A 22,687-nucleotide genomic window follows, 5' to 3' on the forward strand; every position below is an offset into this window, starting at 1 on the left:
AAACTAGACAAGGTCATGTCATCAAAGGCTCTGTTTCTCCCACCTCCCTATTGCTCATGCTTTTTTAAAATTTCAAATTTATAGACAAGCTGAAAGAATAATACAATGAACTCTCATATATTTCACTCAGATTCACTAATGATGAACCAAACACTTTGATTCATTTAATATCTCTCTCCACATATTATTATAATCAATATTTTTCAAGAACTATTTTTGCATAATTACAGACAGTGTGGCCCTCTAGCCCTAATCTAAATGCTTCAGCTGCATCTCCTAAGAGCAAAAATATTCTCTAACACATTCAACAACACAACGATCAAATCAGAAGAGACTGATGTAATACTATTATTCAATATATGATCTGTACTCAGTTTTCACAACGAGCCCCAATAATATTTTTTATTTTTTTAAAATTAGTTATACATGACAGTAGGATGCATTTATGCACTTTGTTATATCATACATAGATGAGATATAATTTCTCATTTTTCTGAGCATACATGTTGCAGAATCATATTGGTCATGCAGTCACATATATACGTACAGTAATAATGTCTGTTTCATTTTACTATCTTGCCTATCCCTACATCCCTTACCCTACCCTCCCATCACTTCCCTCTAACTAATCTAAGGTAACTCTATTCTTCCCTAGTGCCCTGCCGCCTTATTGTGAATTAGCATCCGTATATTAGAGAAAACATTTGGTCTTTGGTTTTGTGGGATTGGCTTATTTCACTTAACATGATATTCTCCAACTTCAACCATTTACTGGCAATAGAGTTTTGTTTTCAATTCAGTCTGGACATACACTGCCTTTAGCTGTCATAGCTCTTTAACTGTTTAATTTAAAATAGTTCTTTAGCTTTTCTTCCCCATAATGTTAACATTTTTGAAGCACAGGTCATTTTTTTTTAAAGTATATACTTAACATGGCTATGTCTTATATGAGCATAAGATTCAGGTAAAACATTTTTAACAAGAATAATATATAGATGATGCAGTTTTTCTTAATGCATTACAAAGGGAGGTACATGATACCAATTTGTCCCAGATGGTAACATAGAATATTTGGTTCTATGTCTACTGTCTTTTTCCACTAAAATGTTATCATATTTTACCCATGTAATTAAAAAATAATCTGGGATAAAATGCTTTGAGGTGGTGTAAATATCCTCTTCCCCATCAAACTTTCTCCCAATAATTTTAGCATCTATTGACTAGACTCATTTGTATCAATTATTATTATGACGATGTCTGTAAATGGTGATTTTAAAAATGTTATCACTCAAAAGATAGGAAACTTTTTTTTTGTACTGAGGCTTGAACCAGGAGAGCTTTACCACTGAGTTACATTCCCAACCCTTAAAAAACTTTTTATTATGAGACAGGGTCTCATTCAGTTGCTTAGGGCCTCACTAAATTGCTGAGACTAGCCTTGAACTTGTGATGGGTTTTTGGGATTATAGGTGTGTGCCACCACACTGGGCCAGAAGATAAGAAAATTTGATATTTTATTCATATCAATTGGGAGGTGATTTTGTTATTCATAACTGGAGCACTAAGATTTAAGTAACTTCTTAAATGCAAAGTCAGAATTTTCAAACTTCATCCTTTACAGTGGTAATATTGATAATACTGTATCTCTGCTACTGTTACTAATAACTACTGTTTATTAAATGATTATTTTTGTGTCATCCACAATATGAAGCATTTAGATATATTGTCTCCTTTGGCCCTCATAGTACCAAAGAAATAGGTACCATTATTTTTTTCTAATTTCCAGAAGAGGAAACTGAGGATCATAGTTTGATCTTGAAAGGTGATTTTGCAGCACAATCCATCATTTGTACTACAAAGTAATAAAATGGGAAGGAACTTGTTATGGTTCAAATGTGTTCCCTGAAGTTCAGGTGTTAGAAACTTAATTACCAATGCAGCAGTTTTGAGAGAAGGGACCCTTGAGGGGTGGTTAGGCCATAAGAGCTCTGACGTCATGTGTGGACTAATGTTCTTTTCAGGGAAGTAGGCTCATTATCACGAAAATGGATCTTTTATAAAAATGAGTTCAACACCCTTGTTCACTCCATTCTCTCTTACTCTCTGTCATTTGCCATGATGAGGACCATCAAGAAGGTCCTCATCCAGAACTGTGCATATAAATTTCTATTCTTTATAGATTATTCAGTCTATGGTATATTGTTATAGCAATACAAAATAGGTCAAGACAGGCTGATCTGCTCTGAGAATGTGACTAATATCTTTATTTTCCATTTCCAAAGTCAGCTATATTGTTACATATCAATCTCACTGTGGATAAGGGCTGGAGTATTGACTAGCACTTAGAGGTAAGTCCAGCCTCCTGATGTTGTGAAATGGAATACAGTAGTCTCTGATTATCCACAGTTTCATTTTCTTTGGTTTTAGAGTTGCACACACTCAACTATAGTCCAAAAACATTAAGTGGTAATTTCCAGGAAAAAAACCCTTATAAATTCTAAATTATGAGTCTTTCTGAGAAGCATGATGAAATCTCATGCCATCCCACCTGGGATGTGAATCACCACTTTGATCAGCATATCCATGTTGATATATCTACACTAGTCATTTAACAGTTATCTTTGTTATCAGATCTAATGTCATAGGTATCACAGTGCTTGTGTTCAATTAACCCAGAAAGCAACAGTATTGAGCAAAAGAGGCACCAAGGGGATAAAGCATGGAAGGACAGATTAACTTTGGTAGTAAGTCACAATGCTGCAGAGCATATTAAAAAAAACAAACAACACAATATAATACATACAGATGGTACCTGAGTTATGGTAGTTTAACTTATGATTTTTTGACTTTCCAATTTGTTTTTAAGGAGTAATCACAACATAAATGAAGGAACATCTGTATTGAGTTTAGTACTATCCAAGGTTTCAGGTCTCTACTGGGAATCTTAGAAAGTAGCCTGAGATAAGGGGAAATGACTGTTACAGAAACTGATGTAGCATGATGCTGTGGTTTTTGAAATGCTATCAGTATTAGTAGAAGGCATCTTTTTTCCCCCTGTAATGTGTGGTTTGGGATAACTTTTTCCTCACTTTCCAGTGCTCCTAAGGGAGCTAAGCAATACTTAAACATGCACCAGGAAAGTCAAATGTTTAAATGCACATGGATTTAAGGAGAATAAGCTATGAAGGAAAAGAATGGGAAAGTAAGTGGGATACAGTGGTGGGGAAAGAGGAAGACATTTGAGAAAAGTGAGAAATTTGAATGTGAACTTCATAAGAGGAAGAACCCCCCCCATATCTATTACATGTGGAGCAGAATCTAACACATAAGGGGGACTGAGTGAAATTATTGAACAGGTCATGGAATTATGGGCAACTGCTGAATGGATGTATATTACAAGGGTTAGGGCAGCTGAAGAGTCACATCCATTCCAATTCAGGTGCAGGAGCTGAAAGCCCCTAGTGAGCAGCATCTGTAGGATCTGCTTCAGCTTTTACATGGAAGGTACATTCTTGCCAGGCATTCTCTACCAATGACGAACATACAGTGGGGCATACTGGGGTCTGAACACAGGGAAGAAGCCATTTCTGCCCAGTGTGATCTTCTCTAAGAGTCATTTTGCTCTGAAGTTCATTTTTAGGTTGGTCGATCTGTCTGCCAGATCTGCATTATGATCTTAGGCTCTTTTTGCCCAATCCTGCTTCCTCTTTCAGAGATACCCTCCCCTTGCAATTTCTTATACTTTTAATTCTGTTTTAATGTATTCTTGCTGAAGGATCAAAATGACACAAGGGGTGACATTGTGCCTTGAAGTCTCATCATTCCTTTAATACAGGACAAATAGTCAGATTTTTAGTTATTCTGGGTTCAGTCTTCCCTGGTCTCAACAGTCTTTGTGGTGGAGGTTTCGCATCCAAGTGTGATTACAGATTAGTGTTAGAACATGAACTGTTATTTCACCTGTAAAAGAAGATGGGTGCAGAAACTGAAAATAATCATTTAGAAGCTTTCATAACAATTTCCCATTTAGTATGACATTAGTGACCAGTGAACTGGTTTTCTTGAACAGTATATAGATTAGTTTGGATGTTGTTGAATTCATATGGTTATCCCTGTTGTATGAACTGTGTATTAGGCATGTGCAGCAGGGCCAAATTCCAGACTGTGTTAATATTTTTTAAATATTTATTTTTTGTTTTAGGTGGACACAGTATCTTTATTTTACATTTTTTTTTTATGTGGTGCTGAGGATTGAACCCAGTGCCTCATGCAGGCTAGGTGAGTGCTCTACCACTGAGCCACAACCCCAGCCCGTCTATGTTAATATTTTAAGCTTAGTTTGGTAATAGTGATCCAACAATGTATAATCTGGAGTTACTTCTTTCACCAACACATAATTTAAAATTAATAACTTTAAATAAAAATTGTTGAAACTGGCAACTAATGGATAATTGATGATGAATTTTGAAAATATGGCATAATTTGTTTCATTTTAGAAAAAAGTTAAGAATTGATATTCTTAGTGCCTTGAAACAGCTTTAAAATCTCTTATTTCTATCAATGTACCTATGTGAGAGATTTTTTTCTATTGTTAATGTGAAAATAGAAAATTTAAAAATACATGGTATCCCCTGCAAACTCTTCAAGCAGCTGTCTTTAATCCAAGTATAGAAAACAAACCAGAAACAAGTTCATTTGGCACTTTAAGAACTTGGCACTTTAACTATTGACACTCCATGATTGTGTAAAGCACTAGGCATTTCATACATGGAATTGCAATTTCATGAGAAACTTTTTGTTGAATTATGAAGGTGGAACAATAAAAAGTTACGGATGTCAAATAGTTCAGTTCGAACAATATGTAATTTGGGGAATTATTTTTTTTTCTTTGAAATGCAACTTTACATGTACTGAAACGAATAATTAAAAACCTGAGATTGTATTTTGCACATCTTTTTTTCATTATTCTGGTAACTCATTTTTCCCGTATTTACGAAAGTATCTCTCACCGATGTACTGGAAAAATAAAGAACTCATCCGTCACCACGTAAGTGGCTCTGAGGCTAATTTTGAGACAGAGTGCCGTGAAGAACCAGGCCCCGGAACACTTCGGCCAAAGCAAAATTTTTAGTAACTAACATTTCTATCCTTAATTTGTATTTAGACAAATACAAGTCTAGATAAAAGTGCCCGGAGTCCCTCCTCAAAGGAATTTCACGTAGCTGGGCGGAGACACTCGAGAGCCCAGTCTTCCGGAACTGAGTAGAGGGGCGGGGCGTGTAGCGTGAGGTCATCGGAGAGCGACGATCGCCCTGCAGGCAGAGCCGGCGCGTTACTGATGTCATCATCGCCCGACAGCGTTCAGAGAGTCTGGAGTGCACGGCTCAGAGGTATTATTCAAAGTTGGGGTTGAGTCTTTTAGGTACGCCTGCGAATGTCTGCTTCTCTGTCCTGGATTACCCTATCGTTTTCTGGCCAGACCGGGAGGATTCGGGTCGGGGCTGCCTCGCCTTCCTGGAATGCGATCTGTCACGGCCGAGCTTTGCGAGTGGCATTCGCAGGACCCCCACTTCCGCTTGTCCTGGGATTCCTTGCCGACTTTTGCTTATCGTAGCCCCTCACTTTCCTCTCTGGTTCCGTTTTCTTTTCCCCCTTCGCTCGTTAACTCTGCCTTTCAAATATCGGAAGGCGAGAAATAAAAATATATGGCTTCCAAGTGAATTTTCAGCCTTTTCAGCGAGAAGGGCCAAAGTGGAAAGTGTAGGGGAGTAACTTTCCTATATTACCTTCGTTTATCAATCGCATTCATGATTGCAGATTGCCTGCCGCTGTTAGATCAGCCCATCTGAATAATGGGCTAATTTCACTTTTCAGCTGAAATCCGTAGTGAATAATTACAAAGCAGTTTTCTTTTTCAGTGTGAGTCAAACTTCTGTTAGCAAATAACTTACGTGTCTTTATGTTTGTTGACTGCAATTAAATTTTGGCTTGATAAAGATGTTTCTATCCGAATAAGATGATTTTGGTTCGTTTATTCACCTATTTGGACTTTTTAATAGTAGACTGAACCAAGACTTAAACCATGTTTTTGATTCAGAAATAATAGGTTTTATCCATTGAAGTTCAGCGAATAGTTTGTGGCTTGTGGAAATGATAGAATTCATTTTTTTTGTTGGAATATAAAATGACAAAGTGTGAATCATGGATTATCAAAATAATATGAATAGCTGCTTTCAAATTGCCTCACAAATCAGAGGCATATACTTTTTTTTATTAACAGCTTTTAACTTTTCATATGGCTCTTCATGTATATTATCTCATCTATTTCCAAACATTTGATTCTTTAAATATGACTCTAAATAGTCCACATTGGATTAGGGTTTTTGGTCATTTTCAGTTTAATAAAATAATACCAACTATTACTAGCAAATGTTTTGAGTGTTAACTGAACCAAGTACTGTTTTAATAGCATACCTATATTATTCATTCAATTTGCACAAGAACCCTGTATAGTATTATTGTTAATTTAGAGAAGAGATGATTGTAATAAACAAGTTTCATGTATTTTCAAAGGTAATTTTGTTGCTTTGTGTTTATAATTTTGAAAACTCTTTAAATTACATTGAAAAGAAGTAAATTGCTTCCAATCTGATGTAATTACTTATCTCTATTTTGAGCAACCTCCTTGTAACTTATATATTTTTTATTATAAAACTTTGGGACATATTTGTTTTTAGAATTTATTTATTAGAAAAGGAAGAATCTTTTATTTTCTCATGGATTGTATTGTATTCATGAAGGAGAATTACAGATGACACTAACATAGACTCAGTTTGTCCAAGACAGCAATATTTATTGAGAACTTGTATGTACATTTCACTATTATTTTCTAAGATAATATAGTATTTAAAAGAACATCTGAAAATGTTTCTCTAGTTCTAAAAAACAATGATATGTATGTTGAATTTTTTTCTCTTAGTTCATAACTGTGTATAACTCTACTTGGTATAGAGATGGAAACAGTCCCCAAATGTACAGTATGACATTTTTTCTTTTGGGTTCATGTAGTAACTTCCTAATAGCTGTAGGTCCAAACTACAATCTGATAAGATTCTCTAAAAGTTGGTTCCAGTTTACTTTGATTGGTTTTAATCCATAGAAACTGCTTTGGAGTTTGAATTTTAACCTCTTTCTGAGTTAGTGATCTATGATGCTGGGTAGCAGTAAGATAGTTCCCAGTCAGCCACATGATCATGAGGGTAAACAACTGATACTCCACAGTGAACTGTATTCAATGAATTATGTAAGATATGCAGCATTTTATTATAACAGAGGCATAGTATTAGAAGATTTTGCCCAATTGAAAGCTAAGTAAGTGTTCTGAGTATCTTTAAGGTAGGCAAGGCTAAGCTATGTTTGGTAGGTTAGATATATTAAATACATTTTCAACTTGTTATTTTTAACTTAAAATGGGTTTATTGGTATATAACCCCATTGTTAGCTGAGGAGTATCTGTAGTTATTAAGTACCTAGTATCTGTAGTTGGTAAATGTCTATATGTGACAAGATTAGTGATATGGAGGTAACAAATTTGATTCAAAATCCTGCCTTGAAGAAAGAGCCTAGCAAGTAAACAACAAATGAGAAGTTCTGAGCAAAGGAACAATGTGATCCTGACTTAAGTTTTAATAGGATCACACTGATTGCTGTGCTAAGAATAGCTTATTGGATGATGGGGTAGATGAAAACCAGGAGACTAATTAGGGAGATGTTGTAATAATTCAGATGAGATGATAGCATCTTAACTAGATGGAAAGAAGTTAAGGTAAATAGCAGTACAATTTTGGATGCATTTTGTATATGAAGCCAACAGAATTTGCTTACATATTGAATGTGGTTTGTGAGAACAACATAATTGTCAGTTTTGAGCCTGAGCCACTAGAAGAGTGGAATTGCCTTTTACTGAGATGTGGAAAACTGTGGGAAGGGCAGGCTTGTGGGAGAAGATTAGGAGTTCAGTTATGACATGTTCAGTTTGAGATATGTTAGTCATCCAAGTGGAGATGTTGAGTAGGCAGTTGGATATATGGAGTCTGGAGTTCAGGGGGAGTGGTTGTTGCTCCAAACATTTGGGAGTTGTCATTGAACAGATGGTATTTAAAGTTGTGACTTTGGCACTAGTCATTAAAGCAGTGAATGTAGATAGAAAAGAGAAGCAGCAGCTGAGCCCTCAGGTGTTTAGAATTTTCCTATTAGGAAGGTGAGGAAGAACCAGCAGGAGGCAGACTGGACAGCCAGCAAGGGAAAAGGACAATTTTGAGTCAGGTATCGTGGAATTCAGGGTGGAATAATGTGTTCAATTTTGTCAGATGCATCTGATGGATCAGGTAAAATGAGGATTGACACCTTTGGATTTATCGAGATACATGTGGAATATTACTGATGGGTATGTGATATGTGATAACTCTTAAGTCTGGAGAAGCAGTCACACACCAGTATATAACTATATTATGGGTGTATTCAGAGAACCTTGAGAGTGAAGCTGAGGAACAGATTACTTTTATTTGGGAGATATGGAAGTCTTTTTACAGAGGAAGGGGCATTTGATGTGGATAATAAGTTTGTTTAGGGCCCCCCCCCCCCCCAAATGAGTAGAGGTATGGGGAGGACTTTTCCAAGTAGAGGGAAAGGACTGTGAAACGACTTCCCTTCTTTCTCTTTCTTCACAGCCACACCTACCCGTCAGCTATTTTATGCTTTGGCAAGTCTTCTTTATATCTACTAGCCAATTCCCGGTTTTGGGTAACCTTGTAGCTCCAGGCCTACTAGGTAACTTGTGGGGATTTTAGTTATGTAGTTAATGACAGGAAAGAAGTTGAGTGTGATATTAGGGGGTGCGGGAAAGATGGGAATCCAGGCTGGAAGTGTGAGAGGGATAGACTTTGAAGGACCTTCTGTGTTGTGTAAAATAAGATTTTTTTCCCCCTAAAAGAATAAGGAATCATTGTAGTGATTTGTGAGGGATGCTTGTCCATTGGATTTCGATTCCATTCCACTGAACTTTACCACTTATTAGTCCTGTGACCTAAGTCCCTGTGGTGTTGTCAATAAAGTGCGGCTATTATCTGTTCCCATTTATAGAGTTGTCATGAAGACTCCCCCCTCTACTGTTTTTGTCCACTTCACTGTCATTCAGAATACTTTTTTTCTTCTTCATTTTTAAGAGTACTTTCTTAAAAGAAGTACTCAGTCTACCCTCAGATTAGGTCCCATGCATTAGTTTATAGCCTCAAGGCACCATTCATTTCATGTCATTGTTGTAATTTTATATTTCTGTGATTATTTGATTAATGTTTATCATCTGTACTAAATGTAAGCCTAGTGCAGGCAAGTTTTTGTTCTGTTATGGTTTAGATATGAGATTTTCCCCAAAAGCTCATGTGTGAGACAGTGCAAGGAAGTTTAGAGGTGAAATGATTGGGTTATGAAAGCTTAATCAGTGCACTAATCCACTTGAATGAATTAACTGGGTGGTAACTGTAGGCAGGCAAGGTGTGACTTAAGAAGGTGGGTAATTTGGGGCATGCCTTTGGGGTACATGTTTTGTTCCTGGTGAGTAGAACAGTCTGTTTTTTGATTGCTTTGTCCTGGGCTGCTTTTCTGCCCTGATGTTCTGTCTCAGCTCGGCACAAAACAATGGAGTAGGCCATCTGTGGACTGAGAACTCTGAAATTGTGAGCGCAAAATAAACTTTTCTTCCTCTAAAATTGTTCTTGTTACAGCAATGAAAAAACTGACTAAAACATATTCCAAGTTTCAGGACAATATGTCATCAATACTAAATAAATATCTATTGAATAAGTAAGTCCTTAATGTCTGGCAGGTGGTAAATGCTCAGTGGATGTTATTCATTTACAAGGCATTGTGCATTGTGTGCAGATGAAGGAGTCAAGGATCAATAAAAGAATTGCCGGGTAACTGAGAGGTGAAACCAGTGGTGGTTGGGTAGCATTAATTTGTGTTCTTTTGTGAGTTTCTTTAGGGATGTTCAGTAGGCCCAGAGCTAAAATGGTTACCAGGACTAAGAAGTAGCTAACAAGGCCAGAGAAATGTTAAAGATTTCCAGAAGTAACTTGGAAATAGCTGACTGGGAGGAAGGGAGCCAGAAGAGGCTTTTGTACCCTGGGAATAGAGAGAATATGGCCTTTTGGTGGCTAGAAAATTTAGATGTAAGGAAGTGAATACATTCATATGGTTCTTTGAATATAATAGAACTAAAGTATATGGGTTTCATTTAGCTGCTAAGTAGTGGGAAATGACACTTTATCTGGCCTATTGGGGAATAAGGTAAATTTCAAAATTTAAGATAATTGAAGTTTTCATTTGTAAACATGTAATTATGTTACTCAATTCATTTAAAAATCAATTCAGAGAATGTAATATAATATGCTCTTGTGCTCATACATACAGTCATCCTGTGTGTGTGAGAGGCCCTGGGGAGTACATCACTATGACACAGCCTACTCAAGGAGCTTGTAGTCAAACGGAAAGTCAAGTAAATAAATAAACAGACATTATAAGATAGCGTTTTAATTGACATGACAGCTTGTAGGTGTGTTTATCCATATAGAGAGAATGGAAAGAGGGCACTCAGGAATCTTCATTGGCTAAAGTGAAACCGTATCTTCAAAGAGAAGCAGGATTTGAACAAAGTGGAATTGCAAGGGCATTTCAGTACAGAGAACCACCTGGTGAAAGTTTAGAGAGAGAATATGGTGCATTTGGAAAGCTGCCATCAAGTCTTCAGTTAGAGGATTGGAGGAGGACAAAAATGAGGTTAGACATGCAAGGGCCACTTTATAATGACCTAGTATCCATGCTTAGGGATTTGGAATTATCTTCTAGATTGTGGGGAACTATTGCAGAATTTTAGGCAGGGGAGTACCATGATAGGACTATTTTTGCAGAAAAATCATGTTTTGTAATATTTTGAAATTGAGAGTGGGGAAAAATTGGCAGTAGGGAGACTACTCAAAGGCTATTGAAAAGCTAGTCAGAGAGAATGTAGGAAAGTCTATGGTGTAGGGACATTAAGAAAGCCATAATGACAGAAATGGTTGAATTTGGGGCCTGAGAGTCAGGAGTGACTTGGGGGTTTTTGCCTGGGCTGACACTCAGAATAGAGGGGAGGAGGTAGCTGATGATGTCAGTTTCAGATGTGGTGCTATGCCCCCTTATTTTTCTCCTGTGGGTACTTGGTTTCTCTAATCAGTGAGAGGAGGGGCAGAAGAGTGACAGTATGTCCTGTAGGGATACCAGCTGCTGGGCACTGTGTCCCCCCACACCCTCTTCTCCTTATTCTCAGCCAGATCTTACTGAGCACATTTTCTCATATTCTCTCCATCTCTGTCTGTCCTTGCAGGAAGAATAGGTAGAAGGGCAAGGAGGACAAAGGCAGATGAGTTCTTCCTCCTTTTTGGAAGTTTTCCTGTGCACAGCCTTAGGCCCTTCTGTGAGGAGTAACTAAGTTAAGGTGTATGGAGTGCTGAGAATAGGGCCTGGCAAGTGGTGCTTTTCAAGCTATTGCTGGATCCTAAGGTCATTGCTTGATCCTAGGGTCAGAGTTGCACAGTGAGGTGTTCCTGCACTTTCCCTGCAGAAGTAATAGATAAATCAGTAGAACTGGGAAGAATTTCTGATATAGAAGAGGCTTTATTTTAAGCCTGCCTTGCCTTTAGTTAGGAACAAAGCAAGTGGTTTAGTGTAATGAGGGCAGTTATTCTTATTGCCTTGCTCTCAGTGTTCACCCTAACCCATTTTAACAATAAAAAGCTGCTTATTGGTGCTTAGGGATGGGGAATAATAGCAGAAAACATCCCCACAATGTTCTGGAGGGGCAAACTATTTTCTAATAGGAAAATTGGATGAAAAAAGTCACATTTAAATAAAGATCTTTTGTGATTTAAAAAAAATACTTGTATTTATTAAAAATCAGATATTTTATAAAATATACCTTTATTTAAATTTGGTGGTTGTTTATTTTATATTACAAATTAAAAATTTTTTGAAAAAAAATTAAGAATTAAATGAGTCCGCTTTGATCGTATTTCCTAATCCCTGCCCCTTCTCAAAGGGTTAAGTATCTATTTCCTTTATAGATCTCCTTCCAAACCCTTTTTTATGTATATGCAAGTACAGATTTAAAAAAAACCCTGAAGACATATTTTAGGCACATTTTTGGTTATTTATAATGTTCCATGACTTTTTTCACTTCTCATTGGGTGTCATTGCACATAGACTTCTTTAATTTTAATGGTCATATAGTATTCCCATGGACCGATGGATGTTACTGTAATTTGTTTAACCATTTCCTTATCAATAAAAATTTAGGTTGTTTCTAGTGTTTTTGTTGTAGTTTATTTGCATTCAACAAATTTTATTGTTTATTGACTACCAGGAAGTGCTTGTGAATAAAATGCAAATCCCTGCTCTCATTATTAATTCCTTCTTTTGGTGGTAGACAGATAATAAATTAATAAAAATTTGATGGATGTCAGATGCTGTTAAGTAACATAAGGGGTGGAAGGAGTTGGGGAGTGAGGTGAGGGGAGTGCATTTTTAAATGGGGTGGACAGGAAAGATTCACCACTAGGTGACATTTGAGCAGAGGTCTGGTGAAGGTGGTGTAATGAGCTCTGGAGCTGTTGGTCAGGGAGGAGGAGAGGAAGGCAGCATTCTAGGAAAGGGAGAAAGAAGTACAAAGGTCTCGAGGTAGACCCATTTCCTGATGCCAAGTGAGGAAGAGCAGTGGGGCTGTTGTGGCTGGAATGAAATGAGCAAGGGGAGAATGGGAGGGGATGAAGTCACAGAAGATGAGCATTGTGTTTGGACCTCTTTTTACACTATAAGTATTTTGTCTTTTATTCTGAATGAGGTGGCAAGCCTTTGGAAATTTCTGAGTAGAGACGTGGCTTTTTCTGCTTTTGAATGGTCACTCTCCTTTCTTGATAAGAGACTGTTTTTCCTAGCTGCAAAGAGGCCATTCAGGTGGCTTTTGCAACAGTCCAGGTAAGACATGAGGGTGGTTTGCACCAGGGTGGTAGCAGTGCAGTGGTAGGAAGGGATTTGATTCTGATTTGATATATGTTAAAGATGAGGTGAGAATAAACAAGCAGGGATCTCTGAAATTTTGGGTCTAAACTGTTAGAAAGTTGGGCCTCAACAATTGAAAAAATTGTCTTGAAATGAGATGGGGAAGACTGTCATAGACAAGATTAGGAATTTGGTATTGAGCCTGTTAAAATTGAGAATTTATTAGCTATCCAATCAGAGAAATGAAGTAAGCAGTTGGAAATGTAAATTTAGAGTTCTGAGGAAAGATCAGGGCTGGAGACAAACCTGGGAGTTCTCAGTTAATTGATGCAATTTAAATCTCTTAGCTCACCTAGGAATAAGTTTGATAGAGAAGAAAAGAGGCAAGGACAGTCTTTGGGCACTTCAAGGTTAAGAGGCTGAGGGCAAGAGAAGAATGCATTAGAGAGACCAAATAACCAGCCAGCGAAGTGGAGGAGCAACCAAGAAAATGTGATGTTCTAGAAACCAGGTGGAGGGAGATGATGTCAAATGATGAGAACTGAGAGTTGGATGTTGAGTTTAACAGTGTGGCAGTATGAGTGACCTTGAAGAGCAATTGCTAGGAAAAAAGTAGGGAGTCTATTTGGAGGGGATGAGAGAAAGAAAGGAGAAAATAAGAGACTGTTAACATAAGCAACCCATTTGAGGAGTGTTTTCTAAAAGGGAGAAAGGAAATGGGGCTGTAGCTAGAGGGTGTGTTAGTCAGCTGTAACAAAATACCGAAGACAATCAACTTGTAAGGAGGAGACGTTTATTTTGGCTCACAGTTTCAGAAGTTTCAGCTCATGGTTACTTTGCTCTAAAGCTTTTGGGCCTGTGATGAGTCTGAATATTATAGTGGGAAGTAACAGAGCAAAGTTGTCACTTCATGGTGGCCAAGAAGAGAGGGAAGGAGGGGCTGGTGTCCCAATACTCCTCTTAAGGGCATGCCATGCTCATGACCTGACTAGGCCTTATCTCCTAAAGGTTTCACCACCTCACAGAAGTGCCATAGGCTCGGGTCCAAGCCTTCTAGCCTATAGGCCTTTGGGGGACATTTAAGATTGAAGCCATGACAGAGAAAGACATAAGTCATGGTGTTTCTTTTGTTTCTTGTCTTTGATGGAAAAATAAAATATTTTAAGCTTATGGGTAATGATCTAGCAAAGGGAAAAACTGATGCAAGAGAGTGGGAAAAATTCAGAGAAGAGTTTGAAGCCGATTTTAATACATTCACGTACATATTTATAAGGATTTCTGTAGGCCAGATGCTTAAAAGGATTTCCTGAGTCAAAGGGCAAGTGTACTAAAAATGCTCTACTAATTTATATTCTGCCTAGCATTGAACATTCCTTATTTTTAAAGTTATTGCCAACCTAGTAAGTGATGATAATCTGTCTAATCCTTTTTTATATTTTGGCAAGTATTTTCTCCTGGCTGTCTTTGGCCTTTTAATTTTGCTTATAGTATTCTTTTTACCATGTAGACTATTTTTCTTTCAGTTTTTATGTATTTAAGGCTGTCAGCCATTTCCTTTTAAAATATTTGAGTTTCATTTGGATGATATAAATAATTTTCCTTCTTTTTAAAAATTTTGAGCCACAGTCATTACTAAGTTGTCTAGGCTGGCCTAAAATTTGTGATTCTCCTGCCTCAGCCTCCCAAATATGATATTTTGTATAATCTTCTAATATGGTTATACATTTACATTTTTAATTCATCTTGAGTTTCTTTTTTGGATATTATGAAATAGGCATTTAAATTTTCCATTTCTTTTCTATATTCTTAAACAGTTAAATTCCATAAGAATAATTGCTTCCTAAAGGTCCTCTAGGTCTGGAGCCTTTCCAGAGAGTAGGTCTTTCACTACTTTGTACTTTTTTCCCTATAGTTAATGGTCTAAATACTTTCTTCTGGTTTTGGTAATTGATTTTTTTCCCTCCAGAACATCATTCTTTTTATTTATATTTTCAAATTTATTGGTTTCAAATTGTATGTAGAGGAAATGCTAATGAGTCTTTATTTTAATTTAATTTTATTTTTTTTATTGGTTGTTTAAAACATTACAAAAAAGCTCTTGACATATCATATTTCATACATTAGATTCAAGTGGGTTATGAACTCCCATTTTTAACCCAAATACAAATTGCAGAATCACATCGGTTACACATCCACATTTTTACATAATGCCCTATTAGTAACTGTTCCTGGGAAAGCTGGGAATGGAACCACCATTTGACCCAGCTATTGCCCTTCTCGGACTATTCCCTGAAGACCTTAAAAGAGCGTACTACAGGGATACTGCCACATCGATGTTCATAGCAGCACAATTCACAATAGCTAGACTGTGGAACCAACCCAGATGCCCTTCAGTAGATGAATGGATAAAAAAAATGTGGCATTTATACACCATGGAGTATTACACAGCACTAAAAAATGACAAAATCATGGAATTTGCAGGGAAATGGATGGCACTAGAGCAGATTATGCTTAGTGAAGCTAGCCAATCCCTAAAAAACAAATACCAAATGTCTTCTTTGATATAGTGAGAGCAACTAAGAACAGAGCAGGGAGGAAGAGCAGGAAGAAAAGATTAACATTAAACAGAGACATGAGGTGGGAGGGAAAGGGAGAGAAAAGGGAAATTGCATGGAAATGGAGGGAGACCCTCATTGTTATAGTAGAGGATAGGAAAGGTAGCTAATGAGTCTTCTCTGCATGTGCAGTAGATCCCTGTACTTTCACTTTCATGCAGGTGAGGAGTGCTGGAGCTACCCTTTGGTTTAGCTGTTTTCAGCCCTTATGGTCCTTAGGGGTTATTCCTAGATTCTCATTCTGATTTTTTTGAGAAGTTCCTTGGCTCTGCTTCCTATCAGAACTTACCTGCTCTGCTTACAGAATTTCTGCTGTTGAGGTCTGTTGATGGGTATGTGACCTTCTTAGTTTCCAATGTTTTTATTTTTATATATTTTAATTTTTTCTGTCATTTTGGAGGGATTTCATGAGGGATGAAAGGTCAGTGCATATTTTCATTTAACCTTTTGGGATAAGAAGTCACAGTTCTTTGCTGTATGGTTTTATTTTTATTATAGTCATTTGTTTAGTTGCTGGTTGAACAGTAGTTGGATAGTAACTTCACAGCTCAAGTAGTGACAGGTGATTTCATTTTTTTTTTTTTTTAATGAAACCAGAAATCTTGGTGGAATATATTCATTGAGAAGAAATGTTAATTTATTATGACTAAATATTCAAGTAGTACTTTTGAAACCTAAAAGACATAGCATAACATTTAGAACTATAAGGTGCCTTATAAAGGTCATTAGACCAACTGCCCTGTTTTATGGATGAGGAATTTGAGGCCCAGAGAGAGTCAGCGATTTATCTAAGGTGACAAAGTCAGTGATCAAGCAAGGTGGAAAACCCAGTCTTATTACTTCCATTCTGCTGGGCTCTTTGCTACTATTCACTTTATTGCTGTTCTCTTTAGCCATGTAATAAGAATTTTTGTAACCTAAAGATGTTACGCATGACTTGGAGTTGCTTCTGGAATTTGGTCTTAGGTACTTCATTTAATACATTGTGTGGATTTCACTTTTTCTCACATAAATATTAATTATTGTGATTTAAGTATGAATTTTCAAAGAATGGACTGTTAGGGTATGCTCTACTCTAAGTGAAAACCATATAGTTTATTTTTTCTTCAAGTTTATTATCTGCTTATAGACTTTATGAGATTTATGGACTTTGTGAATTTCTTATTAATATTTTAAAGAAGCTCAAGGAATATAAATATAGGCTTGAGAAATAATTTTGGTGATAAATGATCAGTGTTTTTCAGACCTAAGATGTCTAATTTTTTAGTTTAATATAACATCCTGCTAGATCACCACTTAAATTTAGAAAGGCTAAGATATGTAAGCTTTTCAAAGAAAAGTACTTTGCTTATTTTTTCAGCAGGCATTAGGAGATGTATTTTGTAAATTTCATTGCTTTTCTTGGTCTTTACTAAACTTCAACAGAAAATTTTTAAAATGTAGAATTTTGATTATTGATATCTCATATTTGTAATCAAGTTTTTTTTAAAGAGAGAGAAAATTTTTTAATATTTATTTTTCTTTAGTTTTCGGCAGACACAACATCTTTATTTTATGTGGTGCTGAGGATCGAACCCAGCGCTACGCGCATGCCAGGCGAGCGCGCTACTGCTTGAGCCATATCCCCAGCCCCTGTAATCAATTTTTTAAAAGTATTGAACATTTGATATGTGTAGCATTAGTGGACAAAAGTGGGTTATTTTCTTTTTGTCCTCCCAAGCAGTTTAAGAAGGGAAGCTGGAATAAAGTTGCTCTAGAATTGCATTCTGAGAATATTTGTTTAATTAACTGCTTTTTTTAATCTTTTAGTGCTTTTGAAATAAATGAAATTTTTATTTTTTGGCAAACTAAAGAACAAGCTCTGTTTCCATTATGAACTCTCAGAACTAATTTTTTTCCAGTTGGTCATAATGGCAGATGAAGAAATTAATGAAGACTATCCGGTAGAAATTCATGAGTATTTGTCAGCGTTTGAGAATTCCATTGGTGCTGTGGATGAGATGCTGAAGACCATGATGTCTGTTTCTAGAAATGAGTTGTTGCAGAAGGTATTTTAAGAATGTAATTCCTAAAAGTGAGTTTCATAAGACAGAACTTTGTCTTATGAAACGTATGTAAGAAACAACAAACAGATTAGTGAGTTTTGCTTCTTTTTCCTTTGATTTCAATTTTTTAAGTGTTTGGTATTTTGGGGGGGGGAGAACAATAAAACTCCAGCCTTAGGAAATACTTCCTAACTATATTTTCATGTTGATTTGGTTTTCAAAAACAAGGAGCACTTACAGCATCCTTTTTGACAGACTCTATTTTTGACCTTTTAAGTATTACAATGATGTTATCAGGGTTTCTGGAAACTCTGTAGGACAAAAAGAGTGAATTGACTTTGACAGTCTAAAACAAATCTCATTATGTTTCTTCTGTCTTTGGTATTGCTTAAGCATGTTAGCCTGCTTCTTATACATAGATGCATCATGTACAGTGTTTATATTGAAAAATTGCTTTTGACATACAAGTCCAGATGATAACTTCTGAAATTAAAATAATTCAGAAGAATTTTTCTTGGATTATATTCATTCCTTGTTTAACTAAAGATGATACTCTGAAGTGAAAATTTGTGGGCAAAAATCACTGGTTAAGAAAATTTCTTTTTGTAAATTATGTCCAGATCATATGGTTATTGCATTATAGGAAGTAAAAAAAAAAAAAGCATATTTCTTTGATATATTGTGCTTGGTGAAAGTTTGAAATGTTATCTGATGGTATTCAAAGTTTGTGTATTTATTCTTTCTTTTTTTGCTCTCTTTTTTATTAGTTGGACCCGCTTGAACAAGCGAAAGTGGATTTAGTTTCTGCGTACACATTAAATTCAATGTTTTGGGGTATGTATACTACATTGGAGTTAATTAGAAAGCAAATATATATTGTGTTAAAGATGATTTATTTTTTAAATGATAGCAAAATATATGTTTATACTGTATAGTGATTTTAATAGATATTTAATTTTTAAAAATCAGAATACTGGGATTCTATGAGCCACACATAAATTTAATACTACATAGAGGATGAATAATTTAAAATTTAATTAACCATCCAAGTTGCTGTCCTTTTTTTGTGAATAATTGGGATTTCTTTAGTTGGGGTGCTCTTATTAATGCATAACACCAATTTATTCCATGAAATCTTTCTCTTATAGTTTATTTGGCAACTCAAGGAGTGAATCCTAAGGAACATCCAGTAAAGCAGGAACTGGTAAGTTTTCAGTTAATTTATTTTCATTTTATATATGTATTGTTGTGTTTCTGAAGTTTCAGTTATACTATCTTTATCATACTAATCATGGAGAACAAAATTAGAGTCAAAATTATAGTGAGTCAGATCTTACACGTCTTTATTTTTTCTTTCTCTTACCTTTGTCAGAGAATTGGTGTTCCATATATTATATAAATCTCTGGATGGGAAAATGTTAGGGTTCTAGTAATTATTTATAACTTTCATATTATTTTTCCTATAAATTCTTAAAATCCTGTTCATCTCTAGGGCTATTTTTTTTTTTTTTTTTTTTTTTTAACTCTTACACAATTCTTAAAAGTATATTCTAGTTGATTTACTAGCAAAGACGGGAAAGTTTCTCCCCCACCTTTTCAATTCCTCCATTAATTCATTTTCTCAGCAGTAAAGAATCCAGTTCAGCAACAAAGCTAAAAGCTTTTTTGGCACCAGCTGTATGTGTACTGTCCAGTAATTCTGCATTAGTGACATATTTACAACCTGTAATAAATCTTCTAGGTTTGTCTTTGTATTCCATTTAGATGTATAAGTATAGTATATAAGGTCTGATATCTTGGAGTTTTTGCTGACTTCAAATATTAAATCAAATCATTCAATTTGAAGGGAAAAATTAGAAATCAGACTTATGGTTACCTTGACTTGGCTTTATGAATAAGAATATTAATAAATTTATTTTTTGTGTTTGTAAAACATAAAGTAGATATATATATATTTATATATATGAAATATACTTGACTTTATATTCTTGTTCTTAAGTCTTATGGTAATTGATATGTATGTTATTTACAACTTAGTGAAGCACTTGGTCATTTATTTATTTATTTTTTAAAAGTGTATACCAGACTTGTCTTCATTTTTTTAATGTGTGGACTAAGGCATTTTCTTCTTTTAAATTCCTTGAAGTAAAAATAAATTTATCTTAAAATTCAGCAATCGTGAAAAATATTTAAAGCAGAAGCAATATAATATGCAGATTTTGGTTTGACCAATGATACTGGTTTTAAACCTTAAGAAACATAGGTTGTATCATCTGTTTTCCACTTTCTAGTACAGACTTTACATTTATAAAATATCTTTTTTTCCTTTTAATGCAAAATTATTTAGAGTACTCTTTGTAAAAGGATGGGATCATTTGTCTTCTGCCTCAGAAACCACTGTGTAGAGAGTACATTAATATTCTGAACAGAGTTGGCAAATAAAAAGCATACAAAAACCAATTCCTCTTTTCTGACCTTGTTACAGACATTACTAACTGATCACAGAGTTAGTGTTTTGCTGTATATATCATAAATGGGGAAAGGGTTTGAAAATTAATCACTTTATTCATTCAACACATATTTGAATCCTGCTGGGAGCCAGGCATTATTTCCAAGTGAGATGATTCCTCATTGAACTAAACTGAGAAATGTGGCAGACACCATACTGTATGAGATGGAGGGAGACAAACAATAAACACAATAAAATAAATAATAAATGTATATGACTGTAGTATCTTAAGAAGTTTTATGTGTTATGGGAAAAAAAGGAAAATATGAGCAGGGAAAGGAGGCTTAGTGTTCTTGGGTAGGATTACAGTTTTAAATGGAGAAGTCAGGGCCTCATTGCCAAGGTTAACAGTTGAGCAGAGAAGAAGAGAGGAAGTGGCTGTGTGGATATTTGAGAAAGATCATTTTAGGCGGTGGAATAATCAGGGTGAAGGCCCCAAGGCAGGGCTGGGTTGTGGGTATGCTGCCCTTGGTGTCTACTATTGTAAGACTGTGACTTTTATCAGAGAAATAGGGAGCTAGTAGAGGATTCTGAGCTGAGTTTCTAGCCTTTTACAGCGAAAAAATGTAAGGTTCTACATTTTTCTTTGTATGTTTATGTAACTGTTTTGATTATTTTAGTGAAACTTTCTTTTAAGCAGTGATCAATCATTTAATATGCTATTTTATGACTGTCATCAACTTTATTTCTCCATTTGAAGTATAGGATAGCCATTTATGCTGATTAATGGTCTCAGAAGATTCAAAGTGGCCCAGTAACGTATTATGTTTCTCACCTTGTAAAGTCTGATTAGAACCGTATATTTTATTAGAAAATTTCATGCACTTATCAATCAAAATCATGAAATTGAATAAAAGAGCTCGTATTTTCTTTCTTCCTATTTTAATTGTGACACTGGACAGTAATAAAAAATAAATGGCTAAATACTGCCTCATCTATTTTCTGTTTAGAAAAACCAAAGGAGAATTTCGTTTGTATGTTACAAATATATGGGAACTCAGATTTTAGATTTTAGACTTTAGATACAAAACAGTTACTATGTACATTTAATTTAATACTAATTTGAAAAATTTATAACTACATATGAACAATTCAGTGTGTTAGTAGTGGTGTGTATGGTTCTTTCTCTTTGAAAACACTCAGAACACTTCTGAAATGACTTTTTAATGTCTGTCTTTTTCATAGACTGTGAACTCCAGAAAGCATGGAGCATGTTTATCCTGTTCACTTGCATTTGCTAGCACCATGCATTAATAGGCAATAAATACCTATCTGTTGAATTTAACTGAGGGTATAGCATGATAAAACTTGGTGGTGGTGAACAGCTCAGTAAATCCATTGCCTTTTTTTCTTTTTGTTTCTAAGGAAAGAATCAGAGTATACATGAACAGAGTCAAGGAAATAACAGACAAGAAAAAGGCCGGGAAGCTAGACAGAGGTGCAGCTTCAAGATTTGTAAAAAATGCCCTCTGGGAACCAAAACCTAAAAATGCATCAAAAGTTGCCAATAAAGGAAAAAATAAAAATTAAATTTTTAATTTTGATGTACACATATACAAAAAGTACATCATTTTTATTGTTTCACAAAATACATGATTATGTGACAATGTAAGATTTAAATGTATTCCTTTTTAAATTCACATATAAATTTAAACTTTAAATTTGTAATGCTAAATACATTTATCCCCCAAAAGACTAAGTTGTCTTTATTGATTTTCCTGTAGAGCACCATGAAGTTTTTAACACTGTGATATATATTTTATATTTAAAGTTTACCATCTCTTTTGATGAGATACTTATTTCTTTATGTTGCTCAATCTTGAAAATATCCCTTTATAAGCAACTGTGAAATTTAAGTTAAATGTTCTTTGTATACATTTGTACTATTTTAAATGAATAATGACCTATGAAGTATGTATCTGTAGGCTGAAGTTATAAGTCCATCTGTTTTCATTATATGATATTAAGAATGAAATGACTTAAAGGTCTACTTTTGTGTGTGTGTGTTCTTAATTCATCATGTTTTCATGATTTTAGGAATTATTGCTTTTTTGATATTCAAAGAGTGAAATTAAACTAAGGTCGTACTTTAATTCTTGGCTTGTTGCCTCTATGTCCCATTTAAAATAAAATATATTCTAATTAACTTTAGGTGGAAAATAAGGTTGTATGTTGATGGCTGAATTTTGGCCTGATGGTTGTATAATAAAGGTTGTCAATGGTGTGTAGTCGACCTGGTTATTTTTCTCATTTGAGTAAATATGCCCTCCAAATTAGGAAGATAGGTTTTAGAATTCATTCTTCGGTTCTCCTGATCTAATTCTTTCAGATTATTTGATTACATGTGGCTAAGGCAGCATTAAGTATATACAAGTGTTTTGGAACAACTTTCTTTGTTACATAATGGCACTTAAGCAGAGGAGAAA

General features: G+C 35.2%; 1 protein-coding gene across 2 annotated transcripts; it reads left to right on the forward strand.

The window, feature by feature from the left end:
• The first annotated feature begins 5,274 nt into the window (after positions 1–5,274).
• On the forward strand, positions 5,275–22,485 carry C1d (C1D nuclear receptor corepressor). Of its 2 annotated transcripts, none has more exons than XM_046422610.2 (5): positions 5,275–5,390; positions 17,609–17,755; positions 18,520–18,586; positions 18,901–18,956; positions 21,627–22,485. In XM_046422610.2, the coding sequence occupies exons 2-5, from the start codon at positions 17,618–17,620 to the stop codon at positions 21,789–21,791; spliced, it is 426 nt and encodes a 141-aa protein (XP_046278566.1). In that variant the 5' UTR covers positions 5,275–5,390; positions 17,609–17,617; the 3' UTR covers positions 21,792–22,485. The 2 variants fall into 2 exon arrangements, with proteins under 2 accessions (XP_046278566.1, XP_046278577.1); XM_046422621.2 differs by having other exon boundaries at positions 5,325–5,422.
• The last annotated feature ends 202 nt before the right edge of the window (positions 22,486–22,687 follow it).

Source organism: Marmota monax, unplaced genomic scaffold, assembly GCF_021218885.2.
Source record: "Marmota monax isolate L192 unplaced genomic scaffold, Marmota_monax_Labrador192_F-V1.1 WCK01_AAM20220418_F8-fsc00015, whole genome shotgun sequence".
Lineage (NCBI taxonomy): Eukaryota > Metazoa > Chordata > Mammalia > Rodentia > Sciuridae > Marmota > Marmota monax.